Raw genomic sequence first — 23,038 nt, 5'->3', positions numbered from 1 at the left:
GGGGTGTTTTGGGAAAGGGGTGATGCTTAAAACAAATGGTCCTATATTTGGATATCAAATTCGTATTCTACTCCCAAATACCATTTTTTGAGCCCCATTTGCGTCCAAGACCCCTTATTCTTGATCGTCTCGACATTCTGAATCGATCTAGCAATGTCCGTCCGTCCGTCTGTCGAAATCACGATAGCGGTCGAACGCGTAAAGTTAGCCGCTTGAAATTTTGCATTGATGATGTAGGTCATTGGGGATTGCAAACAGTTCAGATTTAGATATAGCTCCCATATAAACCGATCTCCCCATTTGACTTATTGAGCCCCTGTGTAAAGTAAGACCCGAGTCGGTCTATAACCTGATATAGCTCCCAAATAAACCAATCTCCCGATTTGACTTCTTGAGCTCTTACAGGCCGCAATTTTTGTCCGATTTGGCTGAAATTTTGAATGCGGTGTTCTGTTCCGGCTTCCAACAACTGGACCAAATACAGTCCAAATGATGATAGGTCAGTTCTCGTATTTAAACCCTACACCACTACTGTGGGATAGAGTATTATAACTTATTGCATTAATTTGGAAGGAAGATAACTTATTGCACCCAGAAGGAAAATAGATAGACCCACTGATAATTATACCGATCGACTCAGAATAACTTTCTGATTCGATTTAGCTATGTCAGTCTGTCTGTCGATGTTAATTTGTGTACAAACTTTCAAAATCTTGCGAACGACTTGCAGTATATATTTGCTCAAATTTGTACAAATTTTTGAGTACGCGAACACTTTCAATGATAATCCCCAGTTTTTACAATTTATAATTTAACCACCACTCAATATTGCAACAATACATAGTAGAACCTTAAAACTGTATGACATTTTAATATTTTAAAATATTTCCGGTTTTGACGACATTCTCGTGAGTATGGCTTTTTTATTATTGTCTTGACTAACAAAACAACTGCACGCACTTATAACAAGATTCTTAACATACATGTGTATTTTTTCAACAATGGAAATGTTTGGGAGATTTTTGATTAACTTGATTTGCTTTCCGCTTTCTGTGACGTCTGTTCCTTGTTTGCTTCAGGGCAAGATCCGCATTTCTCATAGCCCAATGAACGATGTTTATCACCTTTCATACCAAATGGTGCTTCACCGCGAACTTCCATGAAATAACTGCCCTTGACATTTGTGGGAGCTGAATAACCCATGGGCACTTCTTGTTTTGGACATTTGCCTTCGCGCAAGCGTGTCAACGACGTGCAGCGGGCACCCAAGAAATTGTTTTCATTACCTGGGTAGACTGTTTCCGCAAAATATTCCCAAGCTCTGGCATGGGCGCAAGTAACACTAACGCAGCCTGGCGGTAAGGGATCTAAACCGCCTGGATAGTAATCAACATCTCCCGTGGGATTGCGTTTACCCAACACACCAGAATTGCTGTGAATTACATCTATGAATTCCGCATCACCACGCATCAGACCCGAAAGGGCTTCCCCTTCATTGAAGCAGGGTTTGGCTGGATCCAAGCCTGTAACACGAGGTATCATTTTGCCAGTTTTCTCGTGGAAGAAACGAGCAGCAGCTCCCATAATATGAGCACCCAAGCTGTGGCCAATCAAATGGATTCGTTCAGTGGGAACAATTTTGACCAATTGCTCGAGACCTACTGCAATGTGCATACCCAAGTCCTCGGTATTAAAGGCTGACCAAGTGTACAGAGTATCGACAAATGAAGCAGCATCTATTGCCTAAATTAAAAAAAATTATTTTTAAGAATATTTTTGAAAATTTCGACTTCACTACTTACCACAAAGTTTACATCGCCTCTACAGGCATAGGCTTTGGCGAACACATCAATGAGTTCAGTGTCATTAACAGTGGTGGTCCAACCTGTGGCTAGAATTACTACCTTCTTGTTGGGCTGAAACTCAGGGCTTGTCCACATTTCACTGGCCTTGAGTAGTGGGTGGCTGTAACGATTGCATGCTGTTCTCAGTTGAAAATTTAACTTTTCGATGTTGGGAGAAAATTTGGGAGTTATTGTGTTGGATGACAAAGCCGAAGCACCTGCAAGAAAAACGCATACATATATATAATTTGATTAAATTCTGTGTAATTTATTACAAGAAATCTGCATGTCTCATACACATATAGCACAATCACCATCTGCTTTATGGTTCTACCAAAAAAAATCAACGTGATTGAATTATGAAGAACATTAAAGACGTCTCATTAGGTCAGGGTACAATAACTTAGTGCATTTCTTTGTAAAGCCCAAAAGGAAGATATAAAAAAAAACATTAATAGGTTAGGTTGAAAAGAGGATGCAAATATACACCTACGGACATACACCTCAGCCACTAATCGGCTTGTTGTAATAACAAGTAAAAGCGTGATAAGTTCGGCCGGGCCAAATCTTATATACCCTCCACCATGGATCGCATTTGTCGAGTTCCTTTCCCGGTGTCTCTTTTTAGGCAAACACCTTTGGATAAAAGAAAAAAATTGCTATGCTTTTGGAGCTATATCAAGTTATGGTCCGTTTCGGACCATAATGGAATGATTGTTGGAGATCACAGTAGAAGTCATTGTGTAAAATTTCAGGCAAACCGAATAAAAATTTCGCACTTTTGGGGCTCAAAAAGTAAAATACGTAGATCTTTTTAGATGGGAGCTAAATCAGGTTATAAACCGATTCAGACAATATTTGACACGTATGTTGAAGGTCATAGGAGAACCCGTTGTACAAAATTTCACCCAAATCAGATAATAATTGCGCCCTATAGAGGCTCAAGAAGTCAAGACCCCAGATCGGTTTATATGGCAGCTATATCAGGCTATGAACCGATTTACGATTTGCACAGTTGTTGGCAGTCATAACAAAACACGTCATGCTAATTTTCAGCCAAATCGGATAATAATTGTGCCCTCTAGTTGCTCAAGAATTCAAGATTAGATCAGGTTACGGACCGATTTCACCCGTACTTGGCACAGTTATTGGAAATCATAACAGAAAACATCATGCGAACTTTCAGCAAAGCGGATAAGTATTGCGTCCTCTAGTGGCTCAAGAAGTCAAAATTCAAGATCGGTTTATATGGCAGCTATATCAGGTTATAGACCGATTTGAACCTTGCTTAATGCAGTTGTTGGAAGTTATGACGAAACACGTCGTACAAGATTTCAGCCAAATCGGATAGGAATTGCGCCCCCAGACCCCAGATCGGTTTACATGATAACTATATCAGGTTATGGACCGATTTCAACCATACTTAACACAGTTGTTGAAAATCATAAAATGCAAAATTTCAGCCAAATCGTATAAAAATGTCGCCCTTTAGTGGCTCAAGAAGTAAAGATACGAGATCGGTTTATATGGAAGCTATATCAAAACATGGACTAATATGGTCCATTTACAATCCCAACTAGCCTACACATATAAGAAGTATTTGTGCAAAATTTCAATCGGCTAGCTTTACTCCTTCGAAAGTTAGAGTGCTTTCAACAGACAGACGGACGGAAAGACGGACGGACATGGCTAGATCGACATAAAATGTCATGACGATTAAGAATATATATACTTTATTGGGTCTTAGACGAATATTTCGAGGACATCGAGCGAATTGCTCAAATACAAAAAACATGCCTATGTCAAGGGTAGGTCGGTGGAGACTGCGCTGCATGAGGTTGTGCATAAAAAAGAAGAATTCTTCGATGCCAAGACTTACAAATTGGCGGTTTGCATTTACATCGAGGGGGCATTAAATAATGTGCGGACTGAAACATTGATCCAATTCTTAGATCAGTACCGGGTGGACCGGGTTCTTAGAGACTAGATAAAACATATGCTAAGGAACAGGTGGATAAATTACAGGTTCCATGACATAGATATAAGGGAGAAAGTGGCGCAGGTCACTCCACAGAGGGAGTCCCCTATGGGTGACCATCATAAATAACCTATTATGTATGATGACTGAAGTAGGATTTGAATCCGGCTGCTATGCAGAAGATAATACTTCCAAGGGGTAAGGATCCGAACCAGCTATGACCAAGGTGGGCCAATTGACTCACCACCTTTCCTCAACAAAACGACTTCGATATCTGACAAGAAATACTTAGGAGTGATGTTGAACAGGAAACTGAATTGGAAGTGTCACATACAGGAGCGTACTGAGAAGGCTAACAGATGTTGGGCACTATGTAGACAGGCCGTAGGCTTGAAATGGGGCCTACATCCGAGGATAGTCCACCGGCTCTACAGGAGCGTGATTAGACCAATACTTACTTACGCCTCAGTAGTTCGATCGACTGCGATGGAGAAAAAGTGCAACATAAGGACAATACAACCGGTTCAGAGAACATTGTCTTGTTGTCTTGGTATATTCGGAGTAATGGAGACTATTCTAGATATTCGACACTGTGGCTATGAGACTTAAGGTGATGGGAGAATGGATTGAGGATGGGAGCAGCTCATACCATCGCGAAATAATCGAGGCGACGATAGGAAACCTGGAAGGAAGGGAAGAGGTTTATAATCGGATAACTGGGACGATACTTGAGTTCAAGTGCGAGGCGCTGCTGCCAGCGTCACAGTCTTGGACTGAAGAATCATGTTACAAGGATGGATCAAAGCTAGAGGACAGAGTGGGCCTGGGGTCTACATTGATAGCCCAAGGACTGAGATCTGTTTTGGACTGCCCGACCATAATACGGTCCTGCAGGAGGAGATCCGGGTGATCACGGAATGCGTGAAGTGGTGTGGTTTTCACGTGAGGACGTCGAGTGTGAACATCTTTTTGAACAGAAAATTACCATAAGGGCAATAACAACTAGGAGGGTAAGGTCACAAATAGTCTTGCATTGTAAGAAGGAGATTAATGTCTTCTCTGAAGAAGGCCCAATCCGCATCGTTTGGGTGCTGGGCCACAACGGAGTTGGGGGGAATGAAAGAGTACTCGATTTGGCAGTGAAGGCCAGAAGATTGCCGTCAATAAACTTGGTTAATCCGAAGCCTTTCGAGTTGACGTAGTCCGATTTAAGGAAGTGGGCGACGAATGCGCATGTAACACAGTGGAACAGCGAAACAGTCGGTAAGATGGCGAAAATCCTATGGGGAGATCCGGATCGTGAGAGGATGAAGTTATTACTGAAAGGAAGTAAGAAAGAAGTCAGTAAAGCTTTTGGTATCATAAAGGGACACATAGGACTACGAGCTTACTTATGCAAAATCGAAGCGGCAAGCGTTAGCTTGTGTAGAACATTTGGGGTAGATGATGAGACGTTGGAGCATTTCCTATGTCATTGCGCGGCTAAAAGTCACCGGTACTTAGGTGGCGACACAATATCAGAAATGAACCAACTTAGGGGAGTAGTATGGAAAACAATTAAGGAATTTGTTAGTAGAACGGAACTCTTAACTAAAAATTTTCTTTTCGAGGTTACTTTTTAGTTTTAGGGCGCACAACAAACCGATTACTGGCTTAAATGTAGTGGCATTGGGCGGACTAATATCCACATCCTCTTTTCAACAAAACCTAAACTAACCTGCACCGTACCAAGTCTACGGTTAAGAATGTCGCACTTTAAACTAGCTGCTATCATTTCATAGGCACCTACACCAATATATTGGCGTTCAGCAAATAAAGGGTGATTTTTTTGAGGTTAGGATTTTCATGCATTAGTATTTGACAGATCACGTGGGATTTCAGACATGGTGTCAAAGAGAAAGATGCTCAGTATGCTTTGACATTTCATCATGAATAGACTTACTAACGAGCAACGCTTGCAAATCATTGAATTTTATTACCAAAATCAGTGTTCGGTTCGAAATGTGTTTATTCACCGTTCAGCGATGAGGCTCATTTCTGGTTGAATGGCTACGTAAATAAGCAAAATTGCCGCATTTGGAGTGAAGAGCAACCAGAAGCCGTTCAAGAACTGCCCATGCATCCCGAAAAATGCACTGTTTGGTGTGGTTTGTACGCTGGTGGAATCATTGGACCGTATTTTTTCAAAGATGCTGTTGGACGCAACGTTACGGTGAATGAACACATTTCGAACCGAACACTGATTTTGGTAATAAAATTCAATGATTTGCAAGCGTTGCTCGTTAGTAAGTCTATTCATGATGAAATGTCAAAGCATACTGAGCATCTTTCTCTTTGACACCATGTCTGAAATCCCACGTGATCTGTCAAATACTAATGCATGAAAATCCTAACCTCAAAAAAATCACCCTTTATTTAGGATATTCGTGAACTCCAATATTTAGTTTAAATGTGCGTAACTTTACTCATAAAACAGCAGATAAGATAAGATCTACAAGACCAATTTTGTTTGAATGTTTGGAAGAATGCAGTATAATATTAAAACTAAAATGGAAAAATTAAAAATCTGAACGCGTTCTTCATCCGAAGGCGAAAATGTACATTTTACCTATTTTTTGGTCGAAATGACAAAATCCTCAATGTCTCATAATCCTCCTCTGTCTGTCAGTCCATATTAAATTGTGAACAAAGTAGAAATTGCCCTCCTTTGTATTTTCGTCTGATTTTGAGTAATATTGCAAAAATGTTATCAATTTTCAACCAATACTCACGCACACATCATTTTCATATGACTTGACATTTTTGGTGAACTTTGCCATAATCGGTTCAGATTACTAAGGGGTGATTTTTTAAGAGCTTTAGGAAAGTTTTTCAAAAAAGAAACAGAAACTTCAAAAAAATGCTTGAAATCTTATTTGAATCGATAATATGGTCCATATTATTTAATGTTTGACGATTATTTCATGCATATGTTGTCCGTGACTGTGCCTCAAATGGTACATCAGCTTTGGCATACTCTTTCTAACATCTCGGCCGGTATCTCACAAATAAATGTTTCCAATGCGTCAATTGAAACCGGTTTGTCTGTATAGACATAATCTTTAACATAGCCCCCCCCACAAACTAGCCTAAAGGCGTTAAATCGCACGATCTAGGCGGCCAATTGACCGGCCGCGACCGTGAAATAAAATGTTTACCGAACTCGCCTCTCAATAAGTCCATTGTTACACCATGCAAGTCAGACCCTAGCATTTTGGGTAAAAAAAAGTTTGATATCATCTCACGATAGCTCCCACCATTCACAGTTACGTTACAATTCACATAATAGTTGAAGAAGTACGGTTCAATGGTGCCACCAGCCCATAAACAGCTCCAAACTGTAACATTTTCTGGATGCATTGTTAGCTCTGGCAATGCTTCTGGCTGATCTTCACCCCAAAATTTTCTTATTCACGTACCCATTGACCCAAAAATGAGCTTCTTCGCTGAAGAAGAAGAAGTGCGCGATGAAAGGAAGATTGGTCTGGAAGAAATCATAGGCTATATATTTTTTATACCCACCACCGAAGGATAGGGGTATATTCATTTTGTCATTCCGTTTGCAACACATCGAAATATCGATTTCCGATCCTATAAAGTGTATATATATTCTTGATCAGCGTACAAACCTAAGACGATCTAGCAATGTCAATCGGTCTGCCCGTCTGTTTGTTGAAATCACGCTACAGTCTTTAAAAATAGAGATATTGAGCTGAAACTTTCCACAAATTCTTGTCCATAAGCAGGTTGAGTTCGAAGATGGGCTATATCTTGGTAAAACCCTCATATAGACCAATCTGCCGATTTAGGGTTTTAGGCCCATAAAAGCTACATTTATTATCCTATTTTGCAAAAATTTGGGAAAGTGAGTTGGGCCAGTCGACACCTTCTTTCAATTTGGATCAGATCGGCTCAGATTTGGATATAGCTGCTATATAGACGGATCCTCCGATTTAAGGTCTTGGTTCCATAAAAGGCGCATTTATTTACCGATGTTGTCGAAATTTCGGACACTGTATTGTGTTAAGCCCTTCGACATCCTTCTCCAATTTGGCCTAAATCGGTCCCGATTTGGATATTGCTGCCATATAGACCGATCTCTCGATTTAAAGGTTTTGGGCCCATAAAAGGCGTATTTATTGTCCGATGTCGCCGAAATTTGGGAAAGTGAATTAAGTTAGGCCCCTCGACATATTTTTTGCGATATGGCATAGCTCGGTCCAGATTTGAGTATAGCTGCCATATAGGTCTTGAGCCCATAAGAAGCGCTTTTATTGTACGATTTCGCCAAAATTTAGGACAGTGAGTTGTGTATGGCCCTTCGACATCATTCTTGAATTGGCCCAGATCGGTTCAGATTTGGATATAGCTGTCATATAGACCGATCCCTCGATTTAAAGTCTTGACCTCATAAAAAGCACATTCATAATCTGACACGCTGAAATTTAACACATGAGCTTTTATACATCCGTGTCGTATATGGTTTAGATCGCCTATATTTGGCTATGGCTACCGAAATGACCAATATTTTGTTTTACAAAATTGAACAATGACTTGTACTTATTAAACCTCTCAATATAAGTGTCGAATTCGGTCCAAATCGAACTATATTTCGATAAAAATGCAATAAAAATTTTTCTTGTTTAATATCGAAAAGGAGGCGGACCCACCCTTACCACAAAACTACTACCCAAAAATAAAAGTGAACCGATCGTTACAATATATGACTCAAATGAAAGGTTTTCAGGAGTAGCGTACAAATTTCATATTAAAAATTGGGTCCAAGTAACCTACCAAACATATATTTACACCAATCACGACAATATGGGACTTAAATGAAAGGTATTTAGGATAAGAAAACGTATCTTAAGCTCAAATTAAAGGTATTTGGAAGTAGACCACGTATCTGATATCAAAGTTGGTGATATATTTTCCGAGGTTAGTGTTTGGGCGACCACTCCAATCCCCAAAACACCCCTAAATCAGCCATATTTACCGACCATGTCAATGTGAAGCATAAATGAAAGGAATTGGGGGTAGAGTAAGAATTGATATCCACTATCGGGACCAATTTTCTGGGGGTATACCCCTTTCCCAAAATACCCCACAAACAGCCATTTTTTACTCACCATCGCAATATGGTGCGCAAATAAAGGTATTTGGGAGTAGAATACGAATTTGATATCCAAATGTAGGACCATGTATTTAGGGCACCACCCCTTTCCCAAAGAAAACCCAAAGGGAAAACATTTTTCGACCATGCCAATATGTAGCTCAAATGAAAGGTATTTGAGATTAGAAAACGAATTTGATAACCTATTTGGGGCCATGTGTTTGGGGGACGCCTCATCGTGTTAACTCCCCTAAACCAATGGCAATATGGGGTTTAAATAAATGGTATTTGAAAGAAGAGCACAAAGCTGATATTATTTCAGGGCCAAGTGTCTGGGGCACCACCTCGACCCCGAAAACACCCCTAAATCAAATATCAAGAGAATATCAGGCTGAAATAAAGAAGGCGCAGCTGAGTCAGGGTCGGCTAGAAGGCTATGTAATTTTCGGTATCGGAAGTGGGACGGACTCTCGCCCTTATGCCAAAAACACAACCCAAAATCAAAAGTGGGCCGATCGGGACAATATAGGTATTGGAGAGTAGAATACGAATTTGGTATAAAAATTTGAGCCTAAGTACCCATCGGGTTCTTGGCCGTTCATTTCAATATGGGGCTCAAATGAAAGTTATTCGGGAGTAGATTTTGAATTTGTTATACAAAATCAGATCGAAGTATAGGGGATCACGCCACCCCTCAAAAACGCCATTAGACCCATTATGACTATATGAAACTTGGCTAAACCGATTTTCTTAAAATTTTCAAAGGAAATATTGGCTATTTAATTTTAAGACATCGGGTGGAGGAGGACCCTCCACGTTAAGGGGGAGGACCTCGATATCCACCATAAGGGGGAAATGTGCCCACTCTTAAAAAATATTAGAGATTTAAAGAAGGGTGCGGTTCGGCAAGTGAATTATATAAAAGCTATTTGGGAGTGAAGTATGAAATTGATACTCATTTTTCGGACAAGGACCCTGGGATCCAGTCCACCCTCAAACAGAACTTATTTACCGATCATGCCATGATGGGGCTCATATAAAATGCATTTGAAAGTGGAGCACGAAACATGTATTAAGTTTAAGGGCACAATTTCGATATCCACATTCAGGGCGGAGTGTCCCCAACCTAAGAAGAGAGTTAAAGAAGGGGTAGCGAAGCGGACCCGGTTCGTCTAGTTACACTATAAAGCAGTATTTATTACGGAATCGTATTTTGGTACGGGTTATATTATTACCCACTTGAAAACCTCTGCCGAAGTGCAACAAAGTTGGTTTAGAAGCAGGAATAGCGTCCAATTTCTAATTGTAGGGTAGTTGTATAGTCGGCGCCACTCGACTAACTTGTTTATTTTACAATTGTGAGTTATTTAATTAATAAATGTGAATATGAAACGCTATAAGAGAACTAATTGAAAAAATAGTTATCGATCAGTTCTTTGAATAACATATTCAACCTCATTAGCATTCAAATGTTGTCGGATTTGAAATTTGGACAAAAATCTGTGTTAGGCTCTTCAACTTCCATGTTCAATATTGCCCAGTTCGGACAATATTTGGAAAAAGCTGCCATATACATATACCGATCCCTCGATTTAGTTTTTGAGCCTACAAAAAGTGAGTTTTTTAACCGGTTTCATTGAAATTTAATACAATGAATTGTTTTAGACTTTTTGGAATTTCTTCCCGAAATTTGGTCCAAATGTGATCATATTTCGTTATAGCTACTATGGGTAAAAAATTTAAGCATTTTTTTTACTGTATTAAGACAAAAGGCAGTTAATACGAGTATATATATCCGAGGTGGTGGTTATCCAAACTGCGGTCCGGCCATACTTAGTGCCTTGGTACTTATTCAAGCTATTCTATTCATATACTTACAAAGTTGATTAACTGCTGATGACACAAATTCAAATGGATAGCCAGCAACCAACTGCTTACTAGTCTCAAACAATCCCTTGGGAGTTGGCAATTTATTGCCAACATCTTTGATGACCCCCGCGGTTACATCGCCCGTAGAGATGAGGATATTCTTAAAACCTAAATCAAGACCCTCATTGGAAGCAATGAGGGCGCAAAGTCCGATGAAAATATATGATACCGGCGATCTCATTCTGTAAATTTCGCAACGTTTATGCACTTTGTTTAAAACACTGCCATAAATTCCAATCCGGAACTTTTAATGATTGTCGACTCCTTTGAAGTGAACACACACCTTGCGATAAATTTAGAGACTAAAATGTGTTCACAGAATAGAACTCGGTTTTATATGAGAACCCAGCGACAATGTGGGAATTCTAAAATCAAATCACATAAAGTCTATAAAAATAAAATAAAAGGAAAACAATGGAAATGCATTGCTCATATGTATGTATGTAAATAAATATACAAATGAATATATGTAAATCTATGTACGAATGTTGGAGTGTATAAACCAACCATGTTCGTTGTGCGCCTATAAATAATTGTTATACCCTACACAACCACTGTGGTAGAGGGTATTATGCAACGAAAGTAGTAGAAGAGCTAGACCCACTGATAAGTATATCGATCGACTTAGAATCACTTGCTAATTCAATTTCGCTATGTCCGTCTGTCTGTCTGTCCAAGTATTCTTGTAATCAAGGTACAGGTGGCATTTGTTACCCGACTGTCGTAAAATTTTTCACAAGTCTTAAGACAAACGCTATTGATTTTGAAAAAAAAATCGGTGCAAATTAAGATATAGCTCCCACACATATCTTTCATCCGATATGCCCTTTTTAAGCTATAGAAGGCACTATTTTGATCAGATCTTTACAAAATTTGGCATGAAGTGTTGACGTACCAATATGTGTGCACAATTTCATCAAAATCGAATCAGATTTAGATATAGGTCCCACATATATCCATCATTCGATGTGAATTTTTAAGTCTTTAGTATCCACACTTTTTGGCCCGATTTTGCATGAGGTATTTTGTTTGACTTCCCAATATGTGTGCTAAATTTCATCAAAATAGGATGAGATTTAGATATAACTCCTATATATATCTTTCAACCGATATGAAGAGTTGTGGCAGAAGCCAAAACTTTGGTCCGATCTCTTATTTGACATCCCATTATGTGTGCGAAATTTCATCAAAATTGGTTCAGATTTATATGTAGCTCCCATATAGCCAATATCCAATATTCGCCTTTAAAATTGCTGTAGCCAGAATTCAGGTCCTATTGTAAAAACATCTTGCCATTCTATTTGATATTTTAGTAAGTATTCAAAATTAAAGTCTGACAAGATTAAGACATATGTTTACTACTATTTTTTAAAAGTAGTAGGATATTATACAGTCGGCTGCGCCCGACTTTCGTATTTCCTTACCAGTTTTTATTTGTTTTACAAATATGGCAGGTAAACGAGCCTACCTTTTGAGGCAAACTGCCAACATGTTGCTTCAATTGAAAACGTCACATTTTGTGGTGAAACACTTTCTGCTTTTACTCAAGTTCCAATAGGAAATTTTTTCCATTGACAGTGTAAATTGTGATGATTTATTTGTTATTAGTGTATTGCGATATAAGGTGGATCACCTCCATTTTTATTCAGAGCGGTCGACCGGAATAAAAGCAGGTGTTGAAAAATATTATAAATTTTTAAAACGCAAACGATTAAAAATCTTTGTTTGATAAACTGTTGTATAACTAAACTAAAATCACTTGAATGATTGATTTTTATTTTAACAATTTCATTTCTCAACAGTAGTTGTGCAGTGGCACAGTGGGTTGAAAATGAAGAAAACTGTAATAGCCTAAAATAAATAAAACAAGTAAAAAATACAAAGTAAACTTTGGATATCTACCACCAGAGATATACATATTATCCAAATTTCCACAATATTGTTAGTCCAAGAATTTATACGGGAGATGGTTCTATATGTCAGAGTAAATATCGTTTGATCTTTACCATAGTCGGTACAGATGTCAAGGGATAACATTCCCTGTTACACGCAAAAAATAAATCGTTCGGGGCATTTTACAGCAAACAAAACACATTTATTACTAAGTCTTTCTTTTAGTGTGACTTTTCATATAATGAACGTAGCATTATTAAACGTAACTAACTTCGTTTGTTGTAACCCCTTTTGCAGCTTCACCTATGATAAAAAGGATCTTTATTTTGTTGTAAAACCAAGATATCTTTAATGTCAAAATTTGTTATTAGCCGAAAACGATTATAAGTTTACTGAACCAATAATTATTCTCTTGTGTCTCTCTTTCTTGAGAGAAAGTCTGAGTATTTAATCGAATAGACCAGTCATGCCCAAAATAACTCATACTATTGAACATAACTGTACATAAAAAACTAGCCCCAAGCAGGGCCATGGGTTTGCACATAATTGCAATTGTTACTGGTATAGAGACATTCTTACCCACACTAATTTTTCCTTTTTTTGACTGAAAAAAAGCTACTAGAGCTACTCAACATATGGTAGATTCGCAAAATGAAAATTTTTGGAGTTTCGCCATAGGTACAACAAGTAAAAGCGTGGTAAGTTCGGCCGGGCCGAATCTTGGGAACCCACAACCATGAATTCTGTTAAAATATGGGAGCTATATCTAGTTGTAGACCGAATTGGACCGTAGTTGGCGCAGTTGTTGAGCTCCATAATAGAACACTATATGCAAAATTTATGTCAAATCGGAAAAAAATTGCGGCATGTAAGGGCTCAAGAAGTCAAATCGGAATATATCATGTTCTTCACCGATTTGAACCGTACTTGGCACACTTGTTGAGAGTAGTAACAGAACACCATGTATAAAATTTCAGCCAAATCGGATGAAAATTGCTGCTTCCAGGGGCTCGAGAAGTCTAATCTGGAGATAGGTTTATATGGGAGCTATATCAGATTATACACAGATTTAAACTGTACTTGGCACAGTTTTTGAAAGTCAAAATATAACACTATGTGCAAAATTTCAGCCAAATCAGTCAAATCGGGAAATCGGTTTATATGGGAGCTATATCAGGTTGTAGACCAATTTGGACCGTATTTAGCACAGTTGTTGGAAATAACAGAACACCAGATTCAAATGTCAGCCAAATCGAACTAAAATACGGCTTCCAGGGGATCAAGAAGTCAATTCGGGAGATCGGTTATTATGGGAGCTTTCTGAATCTGAACCGATATGGCCCATTTGCAATCCCCAACGACTTATATCGATACTAAGCATCTGTGCAAAATTTCAAGCGGCTAGCTTTACGCGTTCGACCGCTATCGTGATTTCGACTGACGAACGGACATGGCTAGATCGACTCAGAGTGTCGAGACGATCAAGAATATATATATACTTTATGGGGTCTTAGACGAATATTTCGAGGTGTTACATAGGGAATGACTTGATTAGTATACACCCATCTTATGGTGGCGGGTATAAAAATGCTGATAAGTTAAATGACAAAAATGATTAGAGCAACAGACAAATATACTATATATATATACTAATTTCGTCATTCCGTTTGTAATACTTCGAAATTTTCGTCTAAGACTATAAAGTATATATATTCTTGATCGCCATATCATTTTAATTCGATCTAGCTATGTCCGTCCGTCTGTCAGTCGAAAGCACTCTTAGTTTCCAAGGAGTAAAGCTATGCGCTTGAAATTTTGCTTCTTATTAGTGTAGGTCGGTTGGGATTGTAAATGGTCCAAATCGGTCCATGTTTTGATATAGCTGTCATATAATCTTAGCTAATCCGATTTGACTGAAATTTTGTGCGTGGTGTTTTGGTAGCTCGTACGGTTCAAATCGCTTCATAACTAGATATATATGCCATATAAACCGATCTCCCGATTAGACTTCTTGAGACAACTCTTACTAAACTTAGCTGAAATTCGGCACATAAGTTTTTGATTTGACTTTCCACACCTGTATTAAGTATTGTTAAGTCGTTCTTTTACTTTACTTTAATTGGCTACGACAGAATATTTCTTCTACTAGCCGAACGTAGAATAGCATCCCAAGCGCCTCGATCTTCTGCGCTCATTCTAAAATCTCTGACACCAAGTTTCGAGGTGTCTCCCACAACTTGATCTTTCCATCGGGCTTTTGGTCTTCCCGGTTTGCGTGTACCACCGTGTTTGCCTTCAATAGACTTCTTTGCTGGAGCTTCTTCATCCATTCTGACAACATGACATAGCCAACGCAGCCGTTGTATTTTGATGAATGTAACTATGCTATCGTCGTCATACAGCTCGTGGTTCATATGTCGCCTATATTCTCCATTAACGCAAACTGGTCCATATATTTTACGAAGAATCTTTCTCTCAAATACTCCAAGCACTGCCTCATCTGCTTTCACAAGTACCCATGCTTCAGAACCATATAACAGCACGGGTAGTATCGACACTGATTGTATAGTGTAATCTTCGTCTTTTGAGAGGTGGCATTGTTTCTAAACTGCTTACTTAGTCCAAAGTAGCATCTGTTTGCCAGTATTATTCTTCGGTTAATCTCAAAACTGGTGTCATTCGTTTCGGTTACGGCGGTGCCGAGGTAGATAAAATTATGAACTATCTCAAAGTTGTGGTTCCCAACTTTCTCCATTTTCTTTATCTGCTCGGTTGGGCAAGGCTTTTTAAGAGTTGAAACCATCCATTTCGTCTTATCTCCATTTACTGCCAGACCCATAAAATCGGTTCACAACCTGAAATATCTGCTATAGAAACCGATCCCCGGATAAGACTTCTTGAGCCTCTAGAAGACGTAATTCTTATCCAATTTCGTTGAAATTTTGCACATATCGTTCTGGTATAACTTCCAACAACTGTGTTATGTATGGTCTTAATCAGTCCATTAACCGATATAGCCGCCATATAACCGATCTTACGGTTTGACTTCTTGAGCAGTTCTTATCCAATTTGTCTGAAACTTTGCATATGCAGTTTTGGTATAGCTTCCAACAACTGTGTCAAGTATAGTCTGAAGCGGTTCATAACCTTATTTAGCTGCCATTAGAACCGATCTTCCAATTTGACATTCTGAGCCTCTGATTTATTACTCGATTTGCCAAAAATTTTGGAGGTGGTAATTTTCTATGGCTTCTAGCATCCGTAACAAGTACGGTCCATTTCGCTCCATAACTTGATATATATTTGAAAAAGTCATTTAAAGAACTTGACAAAAGTGATCTATGGTGTAGGGTCTGTAAGATAAGGCCCGGCCGAACTTAGCAAGCTTTTACTTGTTAAAATTAAAAAGAATATAACGAACCTGAACTTAACTATGCATAAGGATGACGTTAAACTTATTTATAAATAAAGAAACTCTAGTTGAAACCCCAAATAACTTGTTTTACATATCAAGAATGAAAGGTATTGTCAGGGTAAAAAAAAACTTTTTATTTGTCACAAATTCTTTGAGGATTTATAGCAAAAACCCACACAAAAAAATGTAAAAACTAAGATCAACTCAGATATGAATGCATTCAATTAAAATTTTTGCTGAAATCGACCCCATAAAGGATTTATATTATTGATTAGCATCTTTGCAATTTGGATTTATGATAAACTCAAAAAGTTTCCCATTCTTTTAAGGAACTTTTTTTACTTTCTTAAAAGAGATAAATAATTGATGTTTTTCACATGAATAAAAAACTGTTTATTTCATTGGATTAAACTGCGTATAAAACATGAAATATATTTTAATAAAAAACAATATATATATTTCTTATTTAATGATACCAGACTTCGAAAAAAGAAGAAAACTCCTCAGCCCCGTTTTCCTAGTTAATATAATCTCTTTATGGATAATAAATTATTTAAATAAAAAAATTTCAATAATATTTATTAATAAATACCAACTTTGCATTCCACAATGTACTCCAATTTGTTGTGATTGGAATTCATCAATGCTATTTAACGAAATAGCAGCTTTAACGAAATATGGTCCTACTTGGACCAAATTCGACACGGATATTTAGTGGTGTAATAAGTACAAGTCATTGTTGAATTTTGTAGAACAAAATATTGGTCTTTTTGGTAGCCATATCCAAATATAGATCGATCTGAACCATATACGATACAGATGTCGAATAGCCTAACATAAGTCACTGTGTCAAATTTCAGCGAAATCGTATTATAGATGTGCCTTTTATGGGGCCAAGACTTTAAATCGAGGGATCGGTCCAAATCTAAACAGATCTGGGCCAAATTGCAGAAAGTTTTCGAAGAGCCTAACGCAACTCACTGTTCCAAATTTAAGTGAAATCGGACATTAAATGAGCCTTTTATGGGCCCAAAACCTTATATCGAGAGATCGGTCTAAATGACAGCTATATCCAAATGTGGACCGATCTTAGCCAAAATGAAGAATAATGTTGAAGGACCTAACACAACTCACTGTCTCAAATTTTGGCGAAATCGGTCAATAAATGTGCCTTTTATGGGCCCAAAACCTTAAATCGAAAGATCGGCAGCTATATCCAAATCTGAACCGATCTGTGCCATATTGCAGAGGGGTGTCGAGGGGCCTAACACTGTCCCACATGTTGGCGAAATCAGTCAATAAATGCGCCTCTCATGGACCCAAAACCATAAATCGAAAGATCGGTCTATATGGCAGCAATATCCAAATCAGAACCGATCTGCAGAAGTATATTCAGTGGTTTAACATATCTCACCGTCCCAAATTTCGGCGAAATCGGTCAATAAATGCACCTTTTATGGGCCCAAAACATTAAATCGAGATATCGATCTATATGACAGCCAAATCCAAATCTGGACCGATCTGGGCCCAATTGAAGAAGGATGCCGTAAGGTCTTAATACAACTCTCCGTCCCAAATTTCGACAAAATTGGATAATAAATCTGGCTTTTATGGGCGTAAGACGCTTAATCGGCGGATCGGTCTATACTACAGCTATATCCAAATCTGGGCCAAATTGAAGAAGGATGTCCAAGGTCCTAACACAACTCACTGTCCCAAGTTTCAGCAAAATCGGATAATAAATGTGGCTTTTATGGGCCTAAGACCCTAAATCAGCGGATCGGTCTATATGGGGGCTATATCAAGATATAATCCGATGTAGCCCATCTTTGAAATTAACCTTCTTATAGACAAAAAACTTTCTGTGCAAAGTTTCAGCTCAATATCTCTATTTTAAAAGACTGTAGCGTGATTTCAACAAACAGACGGACGGACATGTCTAGATCGTCTTAGATTTTTACGCTTATCAAGAATATATATACTTTATAGGGTTGGAAATGGATATTGCGATGTGTTGCAAACGGAATGACAAAATGAATATACCCCAATCCTTCGGTGGTGGGTATAAAAATGGCATTTCGATGTCGAAAATTATTAAAGCAATCTGTTGATTGGAAAGTTTTTTGTAAGTCAATACCATATTTAATCGGTAAAATTTAGGTATATATTTTTTCTGTGCATGTACTTTAATCGTTACCAAAGTTTTTCACAAAAGAAGTTTACTTGTCGAAAATTTCCTTTATGTTGAAAGAATTAGTTTTTATGTGTAGTTTAATTTCTCAAAAAATCTTTTGGTTAACTAAAAGCAAAAGAATAAAATGTTTGAGACATTTATACGAGAAAAAAAATTTTATTACCAAGTTTTTATACCCTCCACCATAGGATGGGGGTATACTAATTTCGTCTGTTTGTAGCACCTCGAAATATGCGTCTAAGACCCCATAAAGTATATACATATTTTCTTGATCGTCATGTCATTCTAAATCGATCTAGCCATGTCTGTCAAAAGCACGCTAACTTTTGAAGGAGTAAAGCTTGGCGCTTGAAATTCTGCACAAATACCTTTTATTAATGTAGGTCGGTTGGGATTGTAAATAGGCCAAATCGGTCCATGTTTTGATATAGCTGCCATATAAACCGGTCTTGGGTCTTGACTTCTGGAGCCGCTAGAGGGCGCAATTCTCGTCCGATTTGATTGAAATTTTTCACTTGGTGTTCTGGTATCACTTCCAACAACTATGTTAAGTATGATTCTAATCGGTTAATAATCTGGTAGAGTTGTCATATAAACCGATCTTGGATCTTGACTTCTTGAGCCAATAGAGCGAGCAATTCTCATCCGATTTAGCTGAAATTTTGCATGAGGTGTTTGTAATGACTTCCAATAACTGTGCAAATTGTTTCATAACCTGATACAGCTGTCATATAAACCGATCTGCGATCTTGACTTCTTGAGCCTCTAGGGGGCGCAATTCTCATCCGATGTGGCAGAAATTTTGTACAACGGCTTCTTTCATGACCTTCAACATACGTGTTTAATATGGTCTGAATCGATCAATAGCTTGATACAGCTCCCATATAAATCTATCTCCCGAATTCGCTTATTGAGCCCCTACAAGGCGCAATTCTTATCCGAATGAACTGAAATATTACACAATGACATCTACAATGTTCAGCATTCATTTAAGGTCCGAATCGGACTATAACTTGATATAGTTTCAATAGCATAACAGTTCTTATTCCATATTCTATGTTTGCCTTAAAAGAGATACTGCGTATAGAACTCGACAAATGCGATCCATGGTGTAGGGTATATAAGATTCGGCCCGGCCGAACTTAGCACGCTCTTACTTGTTTTATATTAACTATGTATCGTTTCGCTTCAAATTAAACCGTACTCATAAACATAGCATTATTGAATGTCACTAACTTTGTTTATTGTAAACCCTTTAGCAACTTTTCCAACGGTAAAGGTACCTTTCTTTTGTTGTAAAACCAAAAACACTTTAATCACAGAAGTGTTTTGATAGCCGCAAACGATTATTCTTGTGTCTCTTCTACTACAGAGAGGGTGTTTAACCGTGTAGACCAGTGATGAATAAAAAGTTATGGGCGGATGGTAAACTTGGAAATTGTTAATTTCTTAAGTTTCGTCATAGGTGCGTTCGATGACAAAAATCATAAGAGCTACATGGAAGGCTTTTAATAAAATTGTGTACCATAACATCGAAATAAATCCAAACATACTCTGAACGCGTTTGAATTACCAACTTGGATCTTGTAAAAATAAAAAGAATGTATTGGGTTGCCCAAAAAGTAACTGCGGATTTTTTAAAAGAAAGTAAATGCATATTTAATAAAACTTAGAATGAACTTCAATCAAATATACATTTTTTACACTTTTTTTCTAAAGCAAGCTTAAAGTAACAGATGATAACTGACAGAAGGAAGAATGCAATTACAGAGTCACAAGCTGTGAAAAAATTTGTCAACGCCGACTATATGAAAAATCCGCAATTACTTTTTGGGCAAACCAATACATATACGTAAGCGTGCCGTTTAACTAATTTAGACACGCAAAAAACTTAATGATTTGGGAAATTTTCTCAAGAAATCAAATCAAATCATGAAGTTTCAATCCCATGGCAGCATCGGATGAACTTGATGAAATCCTTCATCGGCAAGAGCTACCGACTTAGTGTACGTGTTGGTCCTTTTTTCGTCATTTTATGAGTCGGAAGAACATATTGTTTGCGGCGAATCAAGAGACAAAGCTGACCACCACCCGCAGCTTGCGCAGTTGTCACGGATACAATGTGCTACGTAAGGATCGCTTAAGGAATGGAGGTTGGGATTTGGATTTGGTTTTCGTGATACACCAATCCGTGCAGTATAGGCCCATCTCGCGTGCGCCTGGCGCTAGTGACCCCAACTTGGAGTGCATGGGGATATAAGTCAAGTCCGGTACTGCCAAGATACGTTTGCACTTCAGCTCTAACTTCTAACTTCAGCTCGTTTACACTTCAGCTCTAACCATTCTAAATTTCAAAGAAATATCTGAATCCGTTCTTACACAGCATATTTTTTATTAATTTTTTCAATTTTCTTCCACTCTGCAACATACAAAATTGCATCCAAATCGGACAACAATTGCGCCCTAGAAGCTCAAGTAGTCTAATCGGGAGATCGGTTTATATGGCAGCTATATCAGGTTATGCCCCAATTTCAACCACACTTAGCACAATTGGTAAAATTCATAACAAAACGCGAGTTGGGTAATAATTGCACCCTCTAGAAAGTCAAGAAGATCGGCTATATCAGAACCTGAACCAATTTAGCTAATTTACCCAACCGACTTACACTAACAAGAAGTATCATGCGCCTAGCCTTACTCTTTCGAAAGTTAACGTGCTTTAGACAGCCAGGCGGACGGACGGACAGGGCTAGGTCGACTGATTGATGTCTTGATGATTAAGAATATACATACTTTATGGGGTCTAAGACGAATATTTCGAGGTATTACATACAGAATGACGAAATTAGAAAAAATTTGGCCAGCCGGTGATTCGAACCTGTGTTCCCGAATTCTTTAGTGGCATGTGAAAATTTGATAAGGACTAACCAATAAGGTAGTTAGTACATCTCCGGTAGTGTATTTAGCACAACTACCGTTAGGGTGTTTATCCAACTGTTCCATATCATATGGTTTATCCAGTCTTTAAGGACCCGGTTCACCCGGTACTGGTCTAATGATTGGATGAATGTGTCGGCCTGCACATTGTTAAACGCCCCCTCGATGTCAATGCAAACCGCTAATGTGTACGCCTTGGCATTTAAGGATTCTTCTATTTAATACACAACCTCGTGCAGTCTCATGGGCATGCTGTTTGTATTCAAGCAGTTTGCTGGATGTACTACTCTCTGTCGATGTATCCACAATGCAATCCATGGTTTTGAATAAAAAGGACGTAAAGCTTATAGGCCTGTAGGCATTTGGTGTAGCATAACTTGCCTTGCCACACTTGCCTCCTGCCAGGCTTTCGAAGTATGCAATATATGCTAATCCTAGGGACGCTGTGAAAACAGTCGCCAGATAGTCGGCCTGATTTTGTAGTAACGCCGGAAATATTCCTTCAGGTCGGGGTGACTTAAATAGTTTAAAGCTCCTCAATGCTTCCTTGACCATAAATTCCTTTGTGATTAACTTCATTATCCCAATATGTCGGTGTCTCCGTTAGCTCTAGCCCTTAAAAAATCACATAAATACAACATTTCTTAAAAAATACAATGTTACAAAGTTTTAAATAGAATCATACAGCAGCTGTCGGCAAACGGATTGTCAACTTAAAGTTTGGTACCGATGTGTACTTGCCATTGAAAGTTTTAGTTTGAAGTGGGTCTATATCGGGCTGCATGTTTATTTATATCGATATCCCAATATCTCATTTCTTGGATGGGTAGTTAGATTTTCAATTCGGACGACCTATCACGTATTTTTTTATACCCACCACCGAAGGATGGGGATTGAATCTAATACGATCTAGCCATGTCCATGTCCATGTTGATGCAGTGACTTATATTAGGCTTCTCGACATCCGTATCCCATATGATTCAGATCGGTGTATATTTGGATATAGCTGCTAAAAAGACCAATATTTATTCTACAAAATTGAACAGTGAATTGTATTTATTAGACCACTCAATGACCGTACCGAATTTGGTCCAAATCGGACCATATTTCGATAAAGCTGCAATGGGTGCATAAATTATGCATTTTTCACCGGATTATGACGAAAGGTGGTTTACATATATACCCGAGGTGGTGGGTATCCAAAGATCGCCCCGGCCTATCTTAATACCTTTTTACTTGTTTTATTGGATTTCGTTCAAATGAGGAGTGGTGAGTTGTATAGCCCTATCTGCAACTATTCGTAATAAACAACATATAGTAGCTGTTTAATTGAAATAAATATCAAAAGAAATTAAAGGCTGTTCTTACTCTCCTGCAAATTTTTACTGGAAAAGTACACGAACAGATCTATTGTTGGACATAAAACCACCAACACACTTTCGTAGAGTGCGAATTGAAGATCTTGGGTCTTAAATTCTTGAGCCTCTAGAGGGCGCAATTCTTGTCTGATTTGACTGAAATTATTCACGTGGTGTTTAGGAATCACTTTCAAAAACTGCACTAAGTATGGATCAAATCGGTCTATGTTTTTATATAGCTGTCATATAAACCGATCTTGTGTCTTGACTTCTTGAGCCTCTAGAGGGCGGAATTCTCGTCCGATTTGACTACAATTTTTCGTGAGGTGTTTTGTTAT

At 38.3% G+C, this 23,038-nt stretch overlaps 1 protein-coding gene across 1 annotated transcript; it reads right to left on the bottom strand.

Moving 5' to 3' along the window:
• Positions 1 to 885: 885 nt before the first annotated feature.
• On the bottom strand, positions 886 to 11,224 carry LOC106091846 (vitellogenin-3). The gene is made up of 3 exons (XM_013258528.2): positions 10,853 to 11,224; positions 1,803 to 2,062; positions 886 to 1,743 (listed from the first exon to the last, which is right to left on the bottom strand). Exons 1-3 carry the CDS (start codon positions 11,082 to 11,084, stop codon positions 1,027 to 1,029), a joined length of 1,209 nt encoding a protein of 402 aa, XP_013113982.2. The 5' UTR covers positions 11,085 to 11,224; the 3' UTR covers positions 886 to 1,026.
• Positions 11,225 to 23,038: the final 11,814 nt, after the last annotated feature.

Source organism: Stomoxys calcitrans, chromosome 4 (assembly GCF_963082655.1).
Source record: "Stomoxys calcitrans chromosome 4, idStoCalc2.1, whole genome shotgun sequence".
Taxonomy (NCBI): domain Eukaryota; kingdom Metazoa; phylum Arthropoda; class Insecta; order Diptera; family Muscidae; genus Stomoxys; species Stomoxys calcitrans.
Note: the sequence above shows the minus strand (reverse complement) of the source record. Positions and strands in the feature narration are given on the sequence as shown.

Excerpts from the sequence above, each read along its gene's own strand:
- LOC106091846 (XM_013258528.2), bottom strand. The coding sequence starts at position 11,084 with ATGAGATCGCCGGTATCATATATTTTCATCGGACTTTGCGCCCTCATT. Across the intron at positions 2,063-10,852 it reads ATCAGCAGTTAATCAACTTT|GTGCTTCGGCTTTGTCATCC; the intron begins GTAAGTATATGA and ends TTTTTCTTGCAG. Across the intron at positions 1,744-1,802 it reads GAGGCGATGTAAACTTTGTG|GCAATAGATGCTGCTTCATT; the intron begins GTAAGTAGTGAA and ends TTTTTAATTTAG.